At 49.9% G+C, this 22,075-nt stretch overlaps 1 protein-coding gene across 1 annotated transcript in view; it reads right to left on the bottom strand.

Annotated features, from left to right (window-relative positions):
- Nucleotides 1-22,075, bottom strand: part of Rfx8 (regulatory factor X8) — a 53,555-nt gene that overhangs the window by 14,226 nt on the left and 17,254 nt on the right. The window contains exons 4-11 of the mRNA XM_075978883.1: nt 18,559-18,622; nt 12,718-12,828; nt 11,358-11,435; nt 7,483-7,596; nt 5,752-5,902; nt 4,312-4,370; nt 2,317-2,473; nt 297-391 (exon numbers count right to left, since the gene is read on the bottom strand). Coding sequence (XP_075834998.1) covers nt 297-391; nt 2,317-2,473; nt 4,312-4,370; nt 5,752-5,902; nt 7,483-7,596; nt 11,358-11,435; nt 12,718-12,828; nt 18,559-18,622 — 829 coding nt within the window. The remainder of the gene's footprint in view (nt 1-296; nt 392-2,316; nt 2,474-4,311; nt 4,371-5,751; nt 5,903-7,482; nt 7,597-11,357; nt 11,436-12,717; nt 12,829-18,558; nt 18,623-22,075) is intronic.

Below are 22,075 nucleotides of genomic sequence, written 5' to 3'. Positions count from 1 at the left end.
TGTGCCTTGTTAGAGAGTTGAGAGGCCAAGTCCCTGGCATAACACCCACACTACACCAATATACTTGTGACCATCCGAGAACTTCTTTCTCATGCCCTCAGGACAGACAGAACTTCAAAGGGACTCTCCCAAGGCCTGTGCTCTTTGGAAACAAAGGCTGAATTCAGAGCCCAGCTTCCCACCTCCAAGGCCATCAAGGCCAGAGTCATACAGGTAAGTGCTGGGTACTAGACGCTATAATTTAGCTGGAAGGATCAACACCCACTCCTGTCCTGTAAGAATTCAGAGTTTTCTACCTGGAAGACGAGCTCTTGGAGGCTTGAAGATACACAGTTCAGGAGTTCAGCAAGATCCGTTGAGGTTTCCAGCAAAGAAATCAGACAGCCCAAGCCTGCAAGGGCACAGAGTGGGCTAAACAAAAGATTGCACGAACTAGGTACTCATGCCCCAGTAACCCAGCAGCCAGACCCGAAGAACAGTCCAGAGGGAATTCCTGGGACTCATCTTGATCACAAAGGATCACCCCAGTCATTTCTGGGGCCACCTTCTTGGTAATCGTAGTCTTATCTCTGCCATTGTTGCAATGGAAAGACATGCTTGGAGACAATAGCTCTACCTTACAATTACACAGAGTCTGGGCTTCAGATGAGCTCACTGCGCAATGCAGACATGACCTCACCTATCCTTGACAGTTTCACAAATGAGCTAGTTTATTAGTGTCACCGAAATGGTGGGGGCATCAAAGGCAGTAAGAGCCTTGCCTGGGGTTATGTACTCACTCAGGTAGAACCCCCGCCTGTGTGTGACGTCAGGTCTGGGTGTCCCAGGCAGCATGGGAGGAGGAAGAACTCCCCCTCCTTCCTGGGGGCAGCTGCCCAGCAAGGGTTTAGGAAAGCAGCAGGGTGCTGTGCCCCTGGATTTTAGAAACACGGGCCCTCAGGTACCAATAGTAGCCAGCAATGCACTAACTGAATGTTGTAGCCTCTTGGAGGGACACAGAAGGATGCTAGCAGACACACCTGTGCCCTAGGCAGGCCAAGAAGAAGTTTGTAGGCGTCTGGGGCCCCTGTGCCTTCACTGGGCTCTATAGATGGGTTGGAGCTAGGGACAAGAATAGTGTATGGATGCCCACTTGGGTTTTCTGGGGAAGCCAGTGCCCTTGAAGGGAGACCCTTAAGCCTCTCACTATTGGGAATTGATGCCCCGGGCTCTGAAGCTTGCTGGGCGAAGGGAACTGGGGCATGCCAGGGGCATCTAGATTGGAGACAGCCAGGGTCTTAGGGACACGGGACATAAGTGACAAGTGAAAGAGGGTAGACAGATACTATTACCAAGAGCATGGGTTATCCACAGCTTAATAACCAGCTCATACAGCCTTGGCAAGGCCACCTCTACTTCAAGGTCAAAGAAAAGACTATTTTGCAGGTGGCTTATGTGTTACTGAATCCACGCATCCATCGGGTCACAGAAGCCGAAGTGCTGCTATGTGGTGGGGGCCCTCTGGGTGGCCCAGCATGAGCACAGTTGACACCGGAAGGCGTTTGCGTCTTTGCAGGTAGCTTCAGTCACAGTGGAGAGGGCTGGGGAGGGGGTTAAGCCTTCAGAGGGAGAAGCTGCTAGATCTTCCTGGAGTACTCTGACTGGAAGTGGAGCTCGACACCCATTGCCACCCTCCTGAAAGGTCCTCTGGGAAGGTTCCAATCACTCTATCTGTTCCTGCCCCACCCCACCCCCCAAACTCAGTGCGTCGCCAGCAATTAACTGGGCCTCTTTGTAGAAAATGAATTTCCCTTTCTTGGAAAAGGATTACAGTTCTCGAATGTCAAGTGGGAGGAATCTGGCTCTTTGTATGGGTTGTTTGTGGAATAGTGCCACGGTGAGCAGCCGGACCCCTACACCCCGCATTGTTAGAGTTTTACGGGGCTAACAGCAGGTCAACAGGGCTTGGGAAAGCACGGGGCTAACTCCATCCCATCACACAGGATGGATTAGTGTGCATACAAGACAGATGCAGAATGACCCTCCCTGTCCCCGTGAGGAGGGTATCTGGATAGAAACGCTGTCAAGCAGCAACAATGAAGCCTCATCTCTCTGTGCCCTCTCTCCCCAAATATGCATTGGCACTGACACCCTGTCTGACCGTCAGGAAGTCCCTGGGAGCAGATGCATAGGGGATTTCCTGGGTTTCCTGTCGCCCCCTACAGGAAGACATGCGTTGAGCATAGTCAGCCAGTAACTAGGGCTGAGCTGTCCGGGGATCTTCCTAGTCGTGGCTATGCCTGCCCCAAAGGGAGAGTGCCCGTGAAGGAGGGTTACATTTCATCTCTGTGTGGCTCTCCAGATCCTCTTCATGGCCCGAGTCACCTGCCAGGACCTTCTTCGAAATATCCAAAGTGCCTTCGCTGATGATGGCACGCAGATCTGACTTCAGGAGGCCGACTCGCCTGTTATTCTTCAGGACCATCTTCATCGTCTGAGGATGCAGAGGGAGAACAAAGATTACCTCCTGTCGTGGGACCGTGGATCGTCCCCCTGGACATCCCAGAGCTTCCTATTGCTGTTGAGGGGAAGGAAAAGTGGCTGTGGGTACATCCACTAACATCAAATCTCAAATGGCATGGAATGTTCAGACTGTATGCTTTCTAGCTCCGGAAGCCAGACCTGCCAAGCTTCCTCTTCCTCAGCACCCAACTCAGGCCCAAGACCCTAGAAAAGAAACTGGAGGGTAACTGATCCAAATCTCACAATGTTGTCATTGATACTGAGCAGACGGCTGTGGGGTTTCGGAAGCCTGCCTTCTCTCCCTCTCCCTTGTTCTGGGCATGCAAGGAGTCACTTTGTCTCTGAGGTGCATTCCCAGCCCTGTTTCTGTGCCTCCTTCTGGGAAGCTTCCAACATGAATGCAACCTTTAGGAGCTGATTTACTGAATTATCAGGCAGGGACTACAGAAACCTTTACGTTTCATGACTTCATAGTATAGGTGCCCGGTCAGCCTTCAACTACACCAATCTGCATTTCCCATTAGGCTGCTTAGGATATTCAGTAAATATCCTCATGGGGGCACAAGAGCAGAGATCAGGCTCCAAGCAGGGCTCACTTCAGAACCCAAATGTGCCCCCTACTAGGATGAAATCAAGGGCCCACTACATTGCCACTGCCAGGAAGACCCACGAATGCATCTGCACTCCAGACTGGGGATGGCCTGAGGACCAGCTCAGAACCCAGGGAAGGACACATGCTAGATGTACGGACTGCTTAACAGAGGACCCGGTGAGTTCCTCTCCAGCTCAGAAGGACTTGGGGCATAGCGCTGGTGCCCGAGCTGTCTCCTGATCTGCTGTCTGAAGGATTTCAGGCTCACATCCAGGGTCCCTTGGCATCAGTGTGGGGTTGGTTTCTAGATGCTCTGTATGCCCGTGTACAGAGAGAGCTGAGGTGACTGGAATCTCCCAGTGCAAGGGCCAGGGTGAGCTTCTTGACGAGCACCATGAGACCTGGGGGCCTCGCTAGCCAGTGGCCAGTGGGCTTTCCTGTCTACCTGCTGCTTGTAGGTGGGCTGGAATGGATGCCAGGCTTTCTAGGTGCTCGAGTCCCTTATAGACGCAGTGTTTGTGCACGGTCCACACAGTCTTCCGTACAGCTGAGACCATCTCTAGGGCACTCGGAGCACCTGATACCGTAAATGCTGTGTGGCGTGGTATTGCTGCAGGCACAATGACAGGGAATGTCTGTCCACACTCAGTACAGACACGACTGTTAAAGGCCTTTGAATCATTTTCAGGCTGAGATGAGTTGAGCCTATGGGGAGAAACCTACAGATCCAGGAGGCTCGAGCTATATCACAATGCTCTAGCGTGTATACCAGCTACACAACCGCCATAGACACCAAAGGCTCAGAGCAGAGGAGACAGGAGCCCCAGACACACAGAGTCCAGAGGGTTGCATGTAGAGGGGGAGGGGTCTGTCTGCCTGCCCATCTATCTGTCCATCATAGGGTCTACTGTGCTGCCTTTCACCTCTCACCTCTGACACCAGCTGACCCAGGTCGGCACCCCCAGGGCATCCCTCCCGTATCTGTTAAATGCTGCTCTGCTTTCTCTCTTGTGCAGAGAGTAGAGGTGATTGGAGCCTTCCAGTGCCAGGGGCAGGGTGGGCTTCTCGCATTGCACCACGGGACCTGAGGGCCTCCCCAGCCTATGGTTGGGATGAAATGTCCTCCCTCCTGCTGGCAGTGACTGCCCGCTCTCAGGGAAGATATGGAGCTTCACCGTGTGCCTTGGGAACATGCAGGGAGGTTGAACTGGGTGTACCTTTGCCATGTTGGAAAGGTATGTCTTTCTCCTGAGTCTTTTGACGAATCCGGTGACTTCTGTGAAGAATAATACACAGGGCCATTACTCCTTCTGCACATTCTAGCTCCTCTGGGCAGGCGGGGGAGGCAGCCATGGCTAAGCAGGAAAGCTGGGCCTTTCCCCAAAGGCTGAGGGAGTCTGGTAGTGACTGCATGGCCAATAGAAGCCTGGTGGCAAAGACTTGTGTAATCCTAGCTTCTGGATTGGGTTGCTACGGGCTGGTTGGTGTCCCCCTTATCCACACGGTGAAGCATCGCCCCACCGCGATGGTACTGAGAAGAGGCGCCTCTGTGAGCGAACTAGTCATGAACGTGGAACTTTCCCAAAGGGGATTGGCTCTTTTAAGAAAGGAGAACTCAGGTAAATTCCTCACCTCTTCCCCAGGGTGGGAGCAAAGCAGACAGCCTGTCTATGAAACAGAAAACAGGTCCTGACTAGATCAGAGATCTGCCACTGCCCTAATGCTGGACCTACAGCCTGTACAGCATCCCTTCCTCACAAACAGCTGAGGAATGACACTCAGCTGCTGCTGAGCTGCCCAGGGCATGATGTACTACAGCAATCTGAGCTAACCAAGACAGGCATTCTGAGGAGTTTAGAATTTTCACCAAGATCTCCAAATGCCCCATCTTTCTCATATCTTTGGAAAAACTATTAAAGGAAAGGATGGGAGGGAAAAGGTGTGTGGGGAGAGAAGAGAGGCTGTGTGTGGGGGGCAGAGGCTGTGTGTGGAGGAGGAGAGGCTGTGTGTATGTAGGGGGAGAGCTGTGGGAGGGGAGCCTGTGTGTGGTGGTGGGGAGAGGCTGTGTGGGGGGGAGAGCTGTGGGGGGAGGCTGTGGGGGGTGGGGAGAAGCTGTAGGGGGGTGAAGAGGCTGTCTGGGGGGGGCAGAGGCTGTGTGTGGGGGGCAGAGGCTGTGTGTGGAGGAGGAGAGGCTGTGTGTATGTAGGGGGAGAGCTGTGGGAGGGGAGCCTGTATGTGGTGGTGGGGAGAGGCTGTGTGTGTGTGTGGGAGAGCTGTGGGGGGAGGCTGTGGGGGGTGGGGAGAAGCTGTAGGGGAGTGAAGAGGCTGTCTGGGGGGGCAAGAGGTTGTGGGGGGAGAGGCTGTGTGTGGCAGGGGGCAGTTGCTTACTCTTTCCCCTCTCCTCCTGAATGAACTTGGCTACCCATTTGACAGCTATTGAGGAGAACATACCCCGGCAGTGTTTGCGGTGGGTGGCTCAGCCCAGGAAGCCATCAGAACCACTGATGACAAAATCACCCAGGCAGACGGGCTCTGCATCTATTTCACGGGTCAGGGGCAAAGGGTTACTCTGTATGACTCATCAGTGGATGGAGCTGCCCTTGTGGCAACATTCAGTTCTTCATCTTGCAGAATCTGGGTTTTGTGTGGAATCCTACCTTTGAGTTTGGAGATCTGTAAGATGGCTGGAAACCCTTCCAGAGCACTGAGAAGCCACAGTTTGAATCTCTTACTGAACAGCCGGACAGATTTCAGGTACTGGATACTAACGTCCTCCAGGAAGTCGGGGAGGAGAGTGTCCTCCAGGCCCTGCAGGGGAAGAATCAAAGAGCATGTTCCGGCCTGCGGCCTCAGGTGCTACCAGTAACTAACAGCAGGTCGTGGTAGGTCAGAGAGGTCACTAATGACCTAATGCAGCCACTGTTTTTTGTACAGGGCATCCTGGCACCCTTGTGTGCCAAAACTGGAATCTGAATTTCCAAATTTTAATACTGGAATCTTTTTTCTTTCTTTCTGATCCTGTGGATGGATTGTGCATACTAGGCAAATACTAGCCACTGAGATCCACTCTAGCCACTGATTCAACTAAAGCAAACAAAAACCCAGAGCCAAACCAAATCAAACAACAAAGCAGCCAGCACTCTGGTTACTACCAGGAGGGTCAAAATCTACGTTTAAGGACAGAGTCAGCTTCTTTCATTCTCCTTCTGTGGTGAAAAGCTAGAAGCTCTAGATCTGGAAAACCTGAAAGGTGAGATTTGTGATGAGCAAGACAAGATCACCACAGAAACAATGCCTGTCTGACCTTCAAAACCCAGGGACTGGTCCAGAGACCGGAGCTACAGAGCAAGGCAAACCCCACAACCATGAGTAACCAACCATGGCTCTGCATTCAAAAACATCTTTTCTTCTCTGAAATTTTATTTGTTTCTATTTTATGTGCACAAGTATTTCCCTGAAGGCACATCTGTGCACTACATGCGTGCAATGCTAAATAAGGCTTGAAGAGGCTTTGGATCCCCTGGAACTGGGGTTACAGAAGGTTGTGAGCTGCCATGTGGGTGCTGGGAACCAATCCTGGGTCCCTTGGAAGAGCAGTCAGTGCTCTTAACCTCCGAGTCATCTCTCCTGTGACTGCCCTGGAAAATGCCCTTTTAAAAGACTGGCCTGGGAACATCTGTAATCCCAGGACCAGAGACTGAGGCAGGAGGATTGTGAGTTCAAAGTCAGCTTTGACTGCATAGGGGGATTCTGTATCCAAGAAACAAACAAACAAGCAAACAAGATAACAATAAATAGAACATCCTTGGTTGATATGTCCAGAGATGGAAACTGGCTACATTCTGAATTATGGGTCCTTGTTTTCTTTGTATGAGGAAACTTAAAAAAGCAGAAGGCCCTGGTTCATCATGCACTGGTCTGTGTGTGTTAAGGGTGTGCTTTTCTGGGCCGGTATGTGTACTGGGGTGTGCTGTCCTGGGCCAGTGTGTGTACTGGGGTGTGTTGTCCTGGGCTGGTATATATACTGGGGTGTGCTGTCCTAGGCTGGTGTGTGTACTGGGGTGTGCTGTCCTGGGCTGGTATATATACTGGGGTGTGCTGTCCTGGGCCGGTGTGTATACTGGGGGTGTGCTGTCCTGGGCCTGTGTGTGTACTGGGGTGTGCTGTCCTGGGCCGGTATATATACTGGGGTGTGCTGTCCTGGGCCGCTGTGTATACTGGGGTGTGCTGTCCTGGGCCGGTGTGTGTACTGGGGTGTGCTGTCCTGGGCCGGTGTGTGTACTGGGGTGTGCTGTCCTGGGCTGGTGCATATTGAGGGTGCTGCTCTAACTCAACCACTGGCATCTGTCTCTGGAAGGGATGCGCAGGCGAACCAAGGGTCTGCCCACCTTAAACAGCTGCATGTCATAGCATCCAAAGAGCTGGCGCACGTCAGGCAGCGACATGAGCATGACGGTGTCCTGCTGCAGAGATTTCCAGAAGGATGTGATTAATTCCTCCACCTAATGTGATAGAAGGCATCATCAGAAACTCAAGCTGTGCCTTGTGGGCCCCGCCCCCATGCAGTCAGTGACCCCACAGGCTGTGCCTTGTGGGCCCCGCCCCCATGCAGTCAGTGACCCCACAGGCTGTGCCTTGTGGGCCCCGCCCCCATGCAGTCAGTGACCCCACAGGCTGTCAGAGGCCCTGAATGCCTGGCATGGGCTTCATACCATCAGCCTCACCAGCCGTAGCTGTGTTAGGAGAGTATTCTTTCTATTTCGTGTGCACTGGTGTTTTGCCTGCGTGCGTTTCTGTGTGAAGGCATCAGATCCCCTGCAGCTGGAGTTACAGACAGTTGAGAGCGACCATGTGGTTGTTGGGAATTGAACCCGGGTTCTCTGGAAGAGTAGCCAGTGCTCTTAACCACTGAGCCATCATCTCTCCAGCAGAAACTACTCTTCAGCAATCAAAGCCGGCCTGCCCTGCCTTGGTCTCAGTTCAGGAAACTTATTTCCTTAAGGGTGCTTCCTAGATGGAATGCTGTATCTGACCACCAGGGGGCTCCAGTTGATCATAAGATGAAGGTTGGGCCACTGGGGCCCAATCAAGGGTTGAGAATAAAAGTTCACGGACTGACTTGACTAATCCCTTTGTTCATTTTCCAGCTCAGCCTTGCACCTCAGGCCTCCCCCTCAGCACCAACTGTGAAGTCATGGGAGCGTCTCGGAAATCAAGAGGACAGCACGTTGAGGGGCAAATTGTCAGTTTCCTTCTTTTCCTGTTTTATCCGCCCATTTCCATTTTTTTTTTTAAAAAACTAGATTGGCAGCTGCCAGCCAATGAAGACTGCCGCCTTCTAAGGTTTGTTATTAAGTGTGTGTATGTGACCGTGTGTCTCTGTGTTAGTATCCACAGATGTGTGTGTGTGTAAGCCTGCAGCGTCAGAGGCATCGGATCCCCCAGAGCTGGAGTTACAGGTGGTTGTGAGCCACCATGCTCGTGCTAGCAACTGGACTCGGTCCCTACGAAAGCAATGAGTGCTCTTCACCTCACTGAGCCATCTCTCCAGCCCTGAGATTCTTGCCCCGTGGGATTTATCCCGGCAGAGACATCCTGAGGCAGGACAAAGCCCTCCAAGGACCCCGGGGCAGGAAGTGAGTCCCAGTATAGGCTGTCAAGGAAGTGAGAACCACAGTGAGGACCTGGACTTGAGATCTATTGACAGGACACTCCTCCAAAGAGTCAGGAAAATGCTATGCTGGAGGGCGGAGGGCGTGTCTCCATCCACTTATAGCGTGGTTGGTGACTCTTGCTCCAAGGTCCCTGCTCCTGCTCACTGGTGAGCAACATTCACAAGTGTTTCTCCAGTGTGTCCCCCTCTCCCTGATATCTGTTACTGACCAAGGCTGAACTGTGTCCTTTCTCATATTGACCATGATGAAACTCCTGTCCAGACACATCCAAAATGGTGGCCTTCCCTATTTTCCCACTGAGTTGGAACTTTTGGGGGAGGGGCAGGCAGAAACTTTGCTAGTCCAACCTCCGCCACCATCTCCTTTAGGTTTGGAGTCTTTCATCATCGTGTCCCATTGGGGAACATCTTGCTGCCTCTGCCCACAACATAGGCTCCATCTGGATGCCCTTCTGTCCCTAGGCTTTGACTGCTCAGCCTCTGCTTTTCCTGCTGGTATTGGAAGCAGCATGGCGGCCTGCTTTGGGAGTCCTTTCAGCTTCTGCTCTTCCTTTCTGGGCACCCAGAACATTCTAATATGCAGCCTGCTACGGTTTGTCCTCCCCTGAACTTATGCAGAGGTTTAATGCTATTATGGAGGATGGAGATACCAGTGTTTAGAGACAGGGCCTTTAGGGAACTGACTTGGATTATAGAAGGTCATTAGGGAAGAGGCCTGATGACTGGATGCTCAAGGTTCTATAAGAAGAGGAGAAATCCAGGTACCCGCATGCGTACACACACACACAGACACAGACACACACAGACACACACACAGATGATCTGCTGTATTGCGCTGAGCTGCCAACAAGAACGCTATCATCAGACCAAGTCCTTAAGACCTTGAACCTTTAAAACTATGACTTTTTTTGAATCCTTTATAAAGGAGCTTTTCCTGGGTATTTTGTTATATTAAATGTGATAGTTTGAATGTGAACTATCTCCCAATGGCCTATAGGTTAAAGGCTTGGTCCTTGGCTGGTAACGCTCTTAGGAGGTTAGGCCCAGGAGGCAGTGTCCTAGACACTGGGGTGTGGCCTTTAAAAGGACTGTGACACCTTGCTCTCTTCCTCTTTCTCATAGGGTCTCACCAGGGGGAATACTCTGTTCTGAGGCTCACTCCCTGCCTTCACATGTTCTGCCTCCTCAGAGATGCAAAGTGATGAGGTCAATCAAACATGGGCCGAAATTTCCCAAACTACAAGTGAAAAGAAATGCCCCTTCATTGTAAGTCTGTCTCAGGTATTTTGCTGCAGTTCACAGTAGCCGGTTAACACCGGCAGGAAAAGGTAACCAATGAACAGCTCTAGGATCCATCAGACTTATTGGGTAACACTGTTGCTTTCATTACCAAATCAGGCATTTCTCAAGCTTTGGGGAAAATGCCTCCCGAGTCACAGAGATGGAGGCAGTCACAGGACACGATTTAAGCAATTCTCTGCTGGGAGAGTGGAGGAAGCTGTGAGGGACAGAAGAGGGGCCCGCTGGTTCTCTCTCACTGTCGCACTTACACTGGCTCCGTGGCCCATGGGTGCATGCTGAGCGGCCCGCCACTCCAAGCTGAAATGCTTAGGTCCGAAAAGCATCGGGGAAACTTTCGTTGGAGTGTGCCCTTGTTTCCCTGGATTTTTATCTCATGCTTAGAAAAGTAAGATCCAGGCAGGCAAATGGCCAAGTACATGCTGCCAAGCACGGTTTCTTGAGTTCCACCCCTGCCCCACATGGTGGAAGGACGGAGCTAACGCCTGAAAGTCGTCTCCTGACTTCACACATGTGTCATGTCCACACAGAGAATAAATAAACTGTAATTCAAAAATTAATTTCTTTTAAGCCCAGCACTTGGGAGGCAAAGGAAGGCAGATTTCTGTGGGGTTTGAGGCCAGTCTGGTCTACTGAGTGAGCTCTAGGACAGTCAGGGTTACACAGAGAAACCCTGTCTTGAAAAACCAAAACAATTTTGTGTTTTCCACAGCCCATTCTACGCCCCTCCTTCTGTAATGGGGAGGCCCCATTTATACTTTATACTGTAGGGAGGTGATGTATCACCGAGTGCCACACAGTCAGTTCTAGAATAAAATCTACAATGCCTATGCCAGAGCACCTGCCTCAAAGTCCTTTTTCCTCTTTCTTCCTCTTTTTTTTCTTTTTCAGGCTGAAGACTGAACACAGGGTCTTCTGCTTGCTAGCCAAGCTCTCTACCACTGAGCTAGATAAATCCACAATCCCTTAAATCCAGTTTCTTTTGACATGTGTTGATAAAATGGTTTGGGCATTACTGGGGGGAAAAGGTAGCTATTACCACCCCATACTGTATTCAGGCTCAGCTTAATCTGTTCTTCAAGAGTGATGATACGCATACTAGAACCTTGAAGAATTTCCAAATGTTTGTGCTGAGACTAGACCACGTCCCAGACCTCGCCAATGACCAGACGGTTGCGTGATGAGGTGTTTGATGCAGTGGGAAAGCTCGGATATTCCTGGAGGGATCTGATCAAGTTAAGTGGTTGACCACCAATCACAAGTGCTTGCATTTTATAGACAAAAGCCTACCTTTTCCAGCTCTTGGTTCCTCACATTCTGTAAAATGTCTTGACAGTAGTTGCAGTACTCGTCAGCAAGGAAGACCACCTAGGAAAGCACTGGATGTCAGCTCATCTGTCAGGCCACTTCGCGAGCAGTCATCCTGAGAGAGCCCGTGGAATCTGCTCTCTGAGGCCACCCCTGTCACCGTTCTGACATGACTGTGGCCGGACTTTTCACCCTGCCTGTGCTCTTTGTTTGCAGGGAGTCAGCCCAACTTACGGACTGACACCTCATGGGCTCTCGTTTCCTTGTGGGGACGCACCTTGCAGGGCTGGTTATATCGCTGTAACTTTTGGGGGGGGTGTAGTGTGTGTTGTATGTGTAGGTGCACATTGTGTGTGTAAAGAGCAGAGGCTGACTTCCAATGTCTTCATCTACCTTTAACTCCACCTCTAATTTTTTAAAGAATGTTTATTTATTCATGCATGTGGGAGCATGTAAGCCACAACACGTGTGTGAGGCCATATTCATGTGTGTGGGTGTAAATGGGAACATGCATGCCACAGCACATGTGTGAAGTCAGAGGAATTGGTTCTCTCCTTTCACTGTGTGAGTGGGAATTGAATCCAGTTTGTCAGGCTTGCTTCTCTCTGCTGAGCCATCTCACTGACCTGACTCCCTCTTTTTGCTTTTGCTGGTGCTGGTATTGATGGTGTGGTGTGTATGTGTGTGTGTGTGTGTGTGTGTATGTGTGTGTATGTGTGTGTGTACCTGTGCATGCTTACATAGGCCCATGGAGGACATTGAGAATCCCGTTCCATCACTTTTGCCTTGTTCCTTGAGACAGGGTACCACTGACCCTGGGCCACTGATTGGCTAGACTAGCTGGCTAAGAGTTTCCATGATCCTCCTGTCTTCAGCCACCCCAGCACTGGGATTGTAGACCTGGGCCTCTGCTGGTGTCAAGGCTGCCGGGATCTGAACTTGGGTCCCCATGCTTGCACAGCGGGCACTTATGTTATTGATTGAACCATTTTTCCAAAGGCCACCAATGTTTGACACCTTTCTTCCTAAACACTAGCCACCCGCATTATTTCCCAGCTCCAGATTCTAGAGAATCCAGTTCTCTGCCTCCTTGTTCTGGCCCCCTCCTTCCATGCAGGAGACCTCACTTGAGAAAATGAACGGCATCAGTCCCAGGGAGCCTTGCACCTGCTCTGAGGGCCAGACCTCAGTTTTCAGGTCCACGAGGAAGGTTGGTCCTCACAGGTCTGAGAGGAAGGAGGCGGTATCCCAGGTGATGACCACCTCACAGGCAAAGTAAGAAGGCCCTGAAGTAAAACCCACACAGACTAAAAGGCTAACGTCCCTCAGGACACAAACCTACCAGCTTACAGGAGTACTTGTTTGCCAACTCTTGCTCCCAAAACGGACATCTTCTGAAGGGAGAGACGGGCGATCCCATCCGTTCCGTCTTTATTGGTGAGTGGTTTTCACACTACAAGTCATTAATACAATGATTAGTTCTTTAAAACAAAAGGAGTTCCCTGGCACATCGACGAAGTCACAGATATAAGTCACTCTGTCTCACAGTCTTAGACATGCTACTGTGCCTGCAGCTTCCCCTCATAGTACAGTGATAGTAATTCCTACAGTACCGTCAGCTACACGGCCACGAAGGGAGGGGTTTAGGCTTCAACACTGTCTTAGGGTTTCTGTTGCTGTGAAGAGACACCATGACCACGGCAACTCTTATAAAGGAAAACATTTAATTGAATTTACAGTTCAAAGGTTTAGCCCATTATCATCGTGGCGGGAGCATGACGGGCTGGGAGTGTGGCGGTGTGCAGGCGGACATGGTGTTGGAGAATTTTACCACTTGATCCAAAGGCAACAGGAAGTGAACGGTACTGCCGGGCATAGCTTGAGCATATATGAGACCTCAAAGCCCACCCTCACAGTGACACACTTCCTCCTACAAGGACACACCTCCTAATAGTGCCACTCCCTTTGGGGGCCATTGTCTTTCAAACCACCGCAAATACATTACCCAAACGGATCATTCTTGGGGTGGGGGTGGGGTCCTGTGTTACAGTCAGGAGCTGAATAGTCATGATCAATAATAATATCAGCTATGAGCAGCCTAATGTCACTAGGTATTTCTAGAACTGTCGTCTGTAGAATGTTGCTCCTTGAAATAAACTGGAGTCCAAGCTGTGAAGAGAGTTGTTTCAGAAATCCTGGGCTGACTGGAAAATGACCGTCACAGGCTTCACTTTTGAATAACAAATTTCAGGCTAGAAGGGAAGAGGCCTCCTCACACTGCTGATCATCTGGGCAGGGGGTAGGACTGCTCCTGGGTAGATGACACCAATTCTACTTCGTGTGACATCTTTGGGATTTTTGAAAGCTTTCCCTATAATAGAATCAGCTGAAATGAATTCCACTAATTGCACTTTGATGCAAAGCCAACCACACAGATTGGAGGCTTTTCATCTCCTTTCCATCTTAAGATTATGCTCAGTTCTGGCCTTGGAATTCGGGCAGCTTCCGGGTCAAGGTTTCGCATCCTACCCCTGGTTCCCTCAGTTCCTAAATGGGCATGCCAAACTCAGTCACTTGCTGGTCTCTGGGGTCTGGGGATGTTGTTGTCTATCAGGCTCCTGAGGGTCAGCAGAACCTTCAAACTCCTGGGCACTCTTCCTCGGGCGAGGGTTGTGCTCAGTCTTCAGCCCACAGGTGCCACACACAACAGCAACAGCCCAGGGGGCATTGCTCCTTGTCTGTGACACCCTCTGTTACTACCAAGTATCATACTGAGAACTGGGAAGTTGGAGGGACCACCCAACAGCCAGTGCTCCTGAACTGGTAGCATCTGGTAAAAGCAGGTGACCCTGAACTTCAGGAAATGCATACTGTGAGTTCAGGGTTTCCAGCACACTGCACCGACACCCTTTCTGCAGACTCTTGGAAATCAGTGGGGACATCAGTGTCTACACACACACACACACACACACACACACACACACACACACACACACACACAGCAGGAGCGTATAGTGGTGTCGCTCAAGGTTTGTTTCTATGGATGCTGCCCGTGCCCCAGTCCTGCTGTACCCTGCTCTCTGGTCTCTGGGGGATAGTGAGATAACTGACCATCAGGAAGGGCCTGTTTCACAAGCTCACCAGTCTGACCATCAGCGCTTCTCTTAGAGATGACCCAGAGAACTCACAGTTCCAGCTCTGGGCAGCTTCTCACAATGAAAACTCCACTTCCACCCACCGTCTACCTCAGAGTCCAGACAGACCTGGATATAGCGGCTCTCTGGCTGCTGCTGCTGTTCCCAAAGTCATGTTTCTCAAAGTGTGGTCCTGAAACTACACCTTTGTGATAGGGGTACATACTCCTAGTTCCCAGGGGGGCGATTCAGAGGAGACCAGAAATCTAGCATTTCCACCACCTTTCTGGCACACTTGGGTTGAGATCAGGCAAGTGTGTGGGTGTGCACACACGTGTGCTCCTAGGCAGAGGCCGGAGCAGGATGCCCGGCACCTACCTCTATTGCCGTTGGACTGGATGCCTGATGTTTTGTCTAGGCTTGCTGGCCGCTGAGCCAACTGGATCCACCTGTCTCTGCTCCTCAATGCTGGGTTTATAGGCATGTGCAGCTGTGCCTGGCTGTTTCTCTGGGTGCTTAGGATCCAATATCAGATCCTCATCAAGTGCTCTCACTCACTGAGCCACTCCGGAATCTCTAGGAAGACTTTCTCTTTTCTTTTCCTTTTTTTTCTCCCTCCTTCCCTTTCCCCCTCCCTTCCTTCCTTTTTCTTTCAATTCTGAAGCCACTGAAGTTCTCTGTTTCAACATGACCGGTCACTGTCCTGCCACCACCCAGAAGTCATGCTAGGATGTACAGGACACTGAAGGATTCTCAGCCCTAGGCTGGACTTCTTTCTGTATCACCTCCAGCCGCTGTGAGGCTCAGGGTGGGGAAAGAATGTAAGAGCCCGAGGCTGGGGAAGGGTGCCGTGCACTCACCAACCCACGATAGCTGCACTTAGCTGAATAAAACCACACAAGGTGAAGCTACCCAAGTCCAGCATGGATGCAGAGGAGCTCACAAGACCCTACGCCCAGCTAAGGAGCCATTGGCAGTTGTGAGCTCCTCTGTGGACTTCGGTAGCTTCACCTTGTGTGGATTAATGCAGCTAACTGCAGCCACCATGATTTCTGCTAGAGGAGAAAGAGTCACTTTTCTTTGCGGATGTGGCCACTGGCAGGTTGCCCATGCTACAGGGAATAAACCCCCACCTTTGGGCATATGGGTAGAGCAAACTGGACTCGAGAGAACCTGAAGTGTGGAGGGGGTGTGTTGGGAGGCTCTCTGGGGGGGGGGGTTGCTGAAAGGGAGCAGGGTAGACATGATGAAAATATGTATGCAAATATGAACTTGTCAAATAATAGACAACATATAGAGATAAACGATTCTAAGACTATAAAAGTACTTTGTTATGGGACATCGGAAGGACAATTCACAAGTGCTTGGCAGGTAGGGCACTTGGGTCTCTCTCCCTCATGGCACAGCCGCAGGTGAACAGCTAGGCTTCAGCACACATACCCACCATGACTTCTGCTTCACCACAACCCCAGAAGAATTTCCTGAAACTTCCCAGAGTGTGAGCCAAAGTAAACCTTTTCATCTTTTAAGTTGATTGGAGCAGGTGTTGTGTTACAGCAACGGAAAGCTGACTAATACGAGTTTATCCGTCAATCCCCGAGATACAATGGGACGCCATCTCACTGTTGCCAGGTGTGTCCCCCAGGCCTTCCCTGAGTTACTTCATCAGCTCTCTCCATCGCCTCTTTTCTTTCTATATCTTTGATCACGCCCCATCTCCTGTTCTCCTTTTGAAGAGGCTGTGATGGTGCCCTACACCCCCATGAATGACATCCAAATCCCTCAGTCTGGGATTAGCAAGCTCTTCCCATTTGGCACCTGCCCACCTTCCTTACCCAAAGCATAAGGCCATTCCTCATTGCCGCCAGGCTGTTAGCCCTACCTCCCAGGTCAAATGCAAGCTATACCCTAAGATGACTACTCTTCCAACGAGGATTGGGGAATCCCCTTCAGGACCAGTTATGTTTTAGCATACCAGGCAGAAGCCCCAAGTTGGTCTAATCTCCAGATCCCATGACTCTGCTACTTTACATGACACAAGAGGCAAGGGACATATATAGGCAGTCTTTGGAAGCTAGAAGGCGAGAAACAGATTCCCCCAGGGACTGTGGTTAGGACAGAGCTCTACAGACACCGTGACCTTAGCCTGGTGGGAACTGCTGGGGAACTCCTGTCCCCAGAACAGCAGACACTCATTTTGTGTTGCTCAAGGCCACCGATACCATGTTAATTTGTTAGAGCACCCGTGTCTTCCGTGGTCTCTCCCTAGTCATTCCTCATGGCTGAAATGAACGTCAGGGCTAAAGCAGCGGGCTAGAGGGGGATGCAAAGGAAAGATAAACAAGAGTGCTTGCCCCTAGGTGTGAAATGGCCAAGCTAGCTGGCTAGAAGGAAGGACAGGGACCAACTGAAACAAATTGAGTCTGTCCTAGCTACCCCACCCCCTTCTACACGCTCACCAGGAGCTCCACAAGGTAATTTTCCATTTCCTCTAGCTAACTTCTCAGTTTTGTGGATAGTAACACTTTTAAAAAAAGGATTTATTTTATTTTATATGTATGGGTATTTTGCCTGCACGCACAGATATGTGCACCTCATGCATGCTTGGTGCCATGCATTCCCTGGAACTGGAATACAACTATGAGCTGCCATGCGGGTGCCGGGAATTGAACCTGTGTCCCCCAGAGGAGCAGGAGTGCTCTTAACCACTGGCCATCTCTCCAGCTCTGGGACGGTTATATTTTTAAAAAACACATTCTTGCATCTAGCTGTAACAGACATTCTGAATTGTGGGCACAGACAGCTTGCCTCTTAAGAAAAGCTTCTGCCTTGTTCCGTGAAGGAGACCACCCCAGACCACCTCAGGGGAGGAAGGGGAGGAGAAGAGCATACCAAGACTAGGAAGTCCAGATGCACCTGGCTCTGAGTGCTATCACTCCAGGGAGTGATGCACCTCGGCTCTGTCCGCTCTTATTCTTGGGGGTGGGCTCAGTTGTTGCTGACCCAGCTACGGAGCCTCCCCTTGACGGCCTGCTCCACCTACCTGTGTCCTGGGGTGAATCCCTCAGCAGTACAGGAACTAAGACCACCCGTGCAATCAGGGGACTCAAGAGGAGGGTCAGCTCTCATTCCTAAATAACCACTCTGACCCCCACAGACCCCCCCTGCCTTTGCGGACTTCACCGCCCTTCAACACTGTCCCAGTAACTCCAGGTCAACCGCAGCTCCCTGCCCACAGACAGTGCTTCTCAAGTACAAGGCCATGGGATTTTTGTCTTTATAACTTTTGGGTTATATCCCATGGAGCCCCCAATAGTACTGGTTACAAGATAGATGTTTGAAAAATGATTCTTCGTGAGACTGTATCTGGTAGAGACAATGTTTCTGTCCCTCCAAATCCCTGTGCTGCTAATCTTAAACTGTGCTAGAATTTAGAAGTGGGACCTTGGGAGGTGATTAAGTTAGGAGGGTAGGACCTTGACCAACTGAAACACTCAACAAGGTCAGAGAAGGCCGTGCCAACCAAGGTCGGCGGGGAGCAGCCTGCTGCCTGCAGTTCAGTATAGAGCCCTCGCCAGTGCCACCCAGAACCACGAGAAATCAGTGTGTTTAAACCGCTCAGTTCATTGTAGTTTGCTTTAGCAAACCGAGCTAAGACATGATTAGAGTAATGTCATGAGGTCTTGGCCAACTAAAGCAAAGCTCAGCTCAGGGTCACAGATTAGCTATGAATAGTTCTGCAGTCCTGATTCTAAGAGTGGAAGGAAAACCACGGCGGCACACTGCAGCCAATTTATCGCTAGCCACCTTTGCAGCCTTTAGAGTTACACCTCAAGAAACGCAGCTCAACAGTGACAGCGGCTGGGCACTGTGGTCCTTCGGGACAGGGGCCAGGTTGGTCCTAGGTGAGTGTAATGTATGCTGGACGCTCAACAGTGAGGCCAGAGGGTGGTGGATCAAGGATTGTCCAGGACGCCACACTCAAAAACAGTTGTAACTCTCAAATTTTAGGGGGTCTATTAACCACATCTATTTTACTTCATACTCACTATTTCTTCCTGCTTAATAACGGTGTTAAAATCAGTAGATTTTCCAAAGGCGACAGCATCACCACTGTGGAAGAACAGACAACAGAGAAATCGCATGACTAAGAAGCTGCTCTCTGAACGGGGGGGGGGGGGGGGGGGGGAGGAATTTCTCCTGCAGCAAGCTTGTTTGCTTAAGATATAACTCTTTATCAAAAACTTGTCCTCCAAGGTGATTGCCACGTGCTTGAGATTTTTTTTAAAAATCTATTTCTGTATCTGGGACAACCTTGCGTTTTAATTTCAAAAAATTTATTCCCTCCAGAAGCAAGGTTATGATACCATCAAGGATACAACTTCACCCCTGTGGGAGAAGAAAAAAACCACGGTGAAAAGGGGATCTTTACTGCTTCTGATTCGGGTGTTTTACATTAGCAACCCAGATATGGTAATGCCACCTGACGGAGGTGACAGAGCAGTCATAGAACAAGGGAACTGGGGGTTGAGAGTAGACTCTCAGCTTCATTGTGCTATGCTCAATGGGCTGCTGTGTTTAAGAAACATACACAGTAAAGAATAGGTTTAGTCCTGTTGAGTGCTGTGATATGTTTCCCCTTTAATTATAGACGTAAGACAGACAGGTGCAGGGCTTCCTGCTTGCACCAGGAAATGTGTCTTCTCTGGGTGTGAAAGAGGAGAGAGAGAGAGAGAGAGAGAGAGAGAGAGAGAGAGAGAGAGAGAGAGAGAGAGAGAGAGAGAGAGAGAGAGAGCATCTTCCTCCCGGTCTGCCCCCCCCCCGGGGCTAAGGCTGAGCTGAGCGGCAGGCATGGTTGGGTAGCTTTGTCCACCACCTCAGTCATCACTGTTCTCTTTGCCTCAGAGTGCTAGGCTCTCTCCCCTCCTCTCAAAGTGGGGAGCAATCGTCAGGTGGACACTGAGGGAGTGGTTCAGCAATGGCGCTCATTGCATCAGAAGACTCCATCCCTGCTTGGCCTCCCCCAAACCCCAGCTGCTTCTTCTAAAGGTTGTATTATGGTGCCATTTTGCCCTTCTGTTCGAGTCATGAAAACCTGGGCAGAGCATTTGATATTATCTGATAATGTTTCTACACAATACTCTGTGCCCCGAGTGGTGGGCAGATTGAGAGGCTGGATACACGTCCTTCAGGGAGCCACATGCTTCATCCTTTACAAGAACTGTTATCAAAACATCCATTTGACTCTGGGCATTCCAAATGGCTCACGGGATATAGGTTCCATTCAACCCAGAAATATCGATGGAAGAACTCTGTCTCTAAGGTGGCTCGCAGATGCTAGAAAATGTGTTTTAGGAATTCCGTTTTTGGCATGTAGTGTGGACACAACATGAGCTGTGTGAACCCCACCCCACTTCATATATTGGAGTGTTAGCCTCTAATGTAGCTATATATGGAGATAGAATTTGTGTGTGTGTGTGTGTGTGTGTGTGTGTGTGTGTGGTTATGTTGTAAATTGCCTTTTATTTTATAAGGGCTCACAATTAAGAGATTGCCTTGAGGTCTTCAAAAAATATAAACTTTGAACAGCTGAAACTATGGAGATTCTGGAGGCTGTTGGAGTTGGAATGAATACATTTTGCATTATGAGACAACCATGAGCCTATGGGGCCAAGGGTGCTATCAAGTTGAAGAGGGTGGAGCTATGAATGTGTTTCCAGAGTCACTGACGGAGAAGGGGAGACCCACCACGAATGTGGTGGCACTGTCTCCTGGGATGGGGTCTTGGGCTGAATAAAGAGGGGAAGGCACAAAGTCAGCTGAGAATTTGGCAGCCCCCACTCTTTGCTTCCTGGTTAGCACTAAAGACAAGCAGTCCGCTGTGCCTTGCTCTCAGTGAGGGAATGTGTCAGTCTGAACTGCAAGCCAAACAAAGCCTTGCTTGCTTTGCCATTTTGCTGGGTACTTAGCCACGGCAACAACAACAACAAAAATACAACCAATCTATATAGATTCTGGAACATTATCTCAATTAAAACCAAGAAACTAACAATCCATGAACTGTGAATTAATCCCTAGAGTAAAACAAGACAGAACAAACATTTGAAGTGAAAATTCACCCAACATCAGAAAAAAAAAAACTTAACCAGAAAATCATGGTTGTCAGCATTTGGAGACGTATTAAGAATCATCATTAAAGCTTTTTCCTTTTGGAGACAGGGTCTCATTCTGTAACTCTGGCTGGCTTGGAACTCTCTTTGTAGACCAAACTTGCTTCACACTCATAGAGATCCATCTACCTGTACCTCTCAAGTGCTAGGACATCACACCGAATCCCTAGGCTTTTTGTCCAACAAAGGAGGAGGAAATGCAGTTTCTACATTGTGTCAATATAGGATTCCTAGTATCTTTCCTATGTAAAAATAAATACAAGACCACGATATGAATATTAGATCCATTTACCCATCCAGCCATCCTTCCCGCTAGTGACCATCTAACCCATCTGTTTGTCTATCCATCTGTCTGTTCAGCTGTCTATCCATCCACCTATTCATCATCCGTCACTTAACTATCCATTGATCTGTATCTCATTCAGTCATCATGGACTTGTTAAGTGTCTACCACATGACACAGTCATCAAGGACGTGTCTTATGTCTACCACAAGACAGGCACATGTTAAGTGTCTACCACATGGCAGGCATTTTGCTGGCGGTCAGGCATAGCTGTGTTTGAGATACACATCTGTTATGTCAGAGGCCAATCTATTGAGGAAGAAAACAAAATGGAAAGATGTTGAGAGAATCATGGCAGCAGACATGTGAGGTGTTATGATGTATGTTGGAGTGGTCCTATGGCCCTGCGAATTCAGTGGTTCATAAACATGCCCACTGGTAGCTAGATGAGCTTACATGAGCTTCCTTTGCAATTGGCCTCATTTGACTGAAACTTATACAAGACACTTGGATAATACTTATTAAGCCCTTTTGATGGTGAGAGTGAGCGTCACCAGGCATTCCTTACGATATTCAGACATAAGAAAGTGGCAGCTAGCAGATCTGGGTCAGATGAAGGGAACAATGATGGGACACGTCCCCCCTCTCTCTCACCCCTCTCCCCCTGCTGACTCACAGCCTTGGAGCAACTATCACCGCTCATTAGGGCTGAGTCAGGCCCTCAAGTATTTCCAGCTTTTACACAAAACTCCCAAATTCCTGCTAGGTGATTGGTGTTAGATCTGGGTTTAACTCAAGGCTAACTGGAAGACCAAAGGGGCCGCTTGAGAGAATACGGGACCTGTGTGTGGCTAGTCTCACTACGGGAGCCAAGTTATCCTTTAGTGTTAATGAGGATTTTCTGTGCATTGAAATAACAAGAGTGAGAAAGAGAAAAAGTTTCAGCCTCACAGAGTGAGGGGACCATCCAAACAAAATCCACTTGTCAGCCAGCGAGAACCAGCGGGGCTGTCTCAGTCCTGTTTGCTATGACGATGCTCAACACCTGGGGCAATAAATAGGTTTGGCGAGCTCAAACCAGTTTTCCTTCAAAATCACCTCTTATTAGAGCAC

This window comes from Microtus pennsylvanicus, chromosome 7 (genome assembly GCF_037038515.1).
Source record: "Microtus pennsylvanicus isolate mMicPen1 chromosome 7, mMicPen1.hap1, whole genome shotgun sequence".
Lineage (NCBI taxonomy): Eukaryota > Metazoa > Chordata > Mammalia > Rodentia > Cricetidae > Microtus > Microtus pennsylvanicus.
Note: the sequence above shows the minus strand (reverse complement) of the source record. Positions and strands in the feature narration are given on the sequence as shown.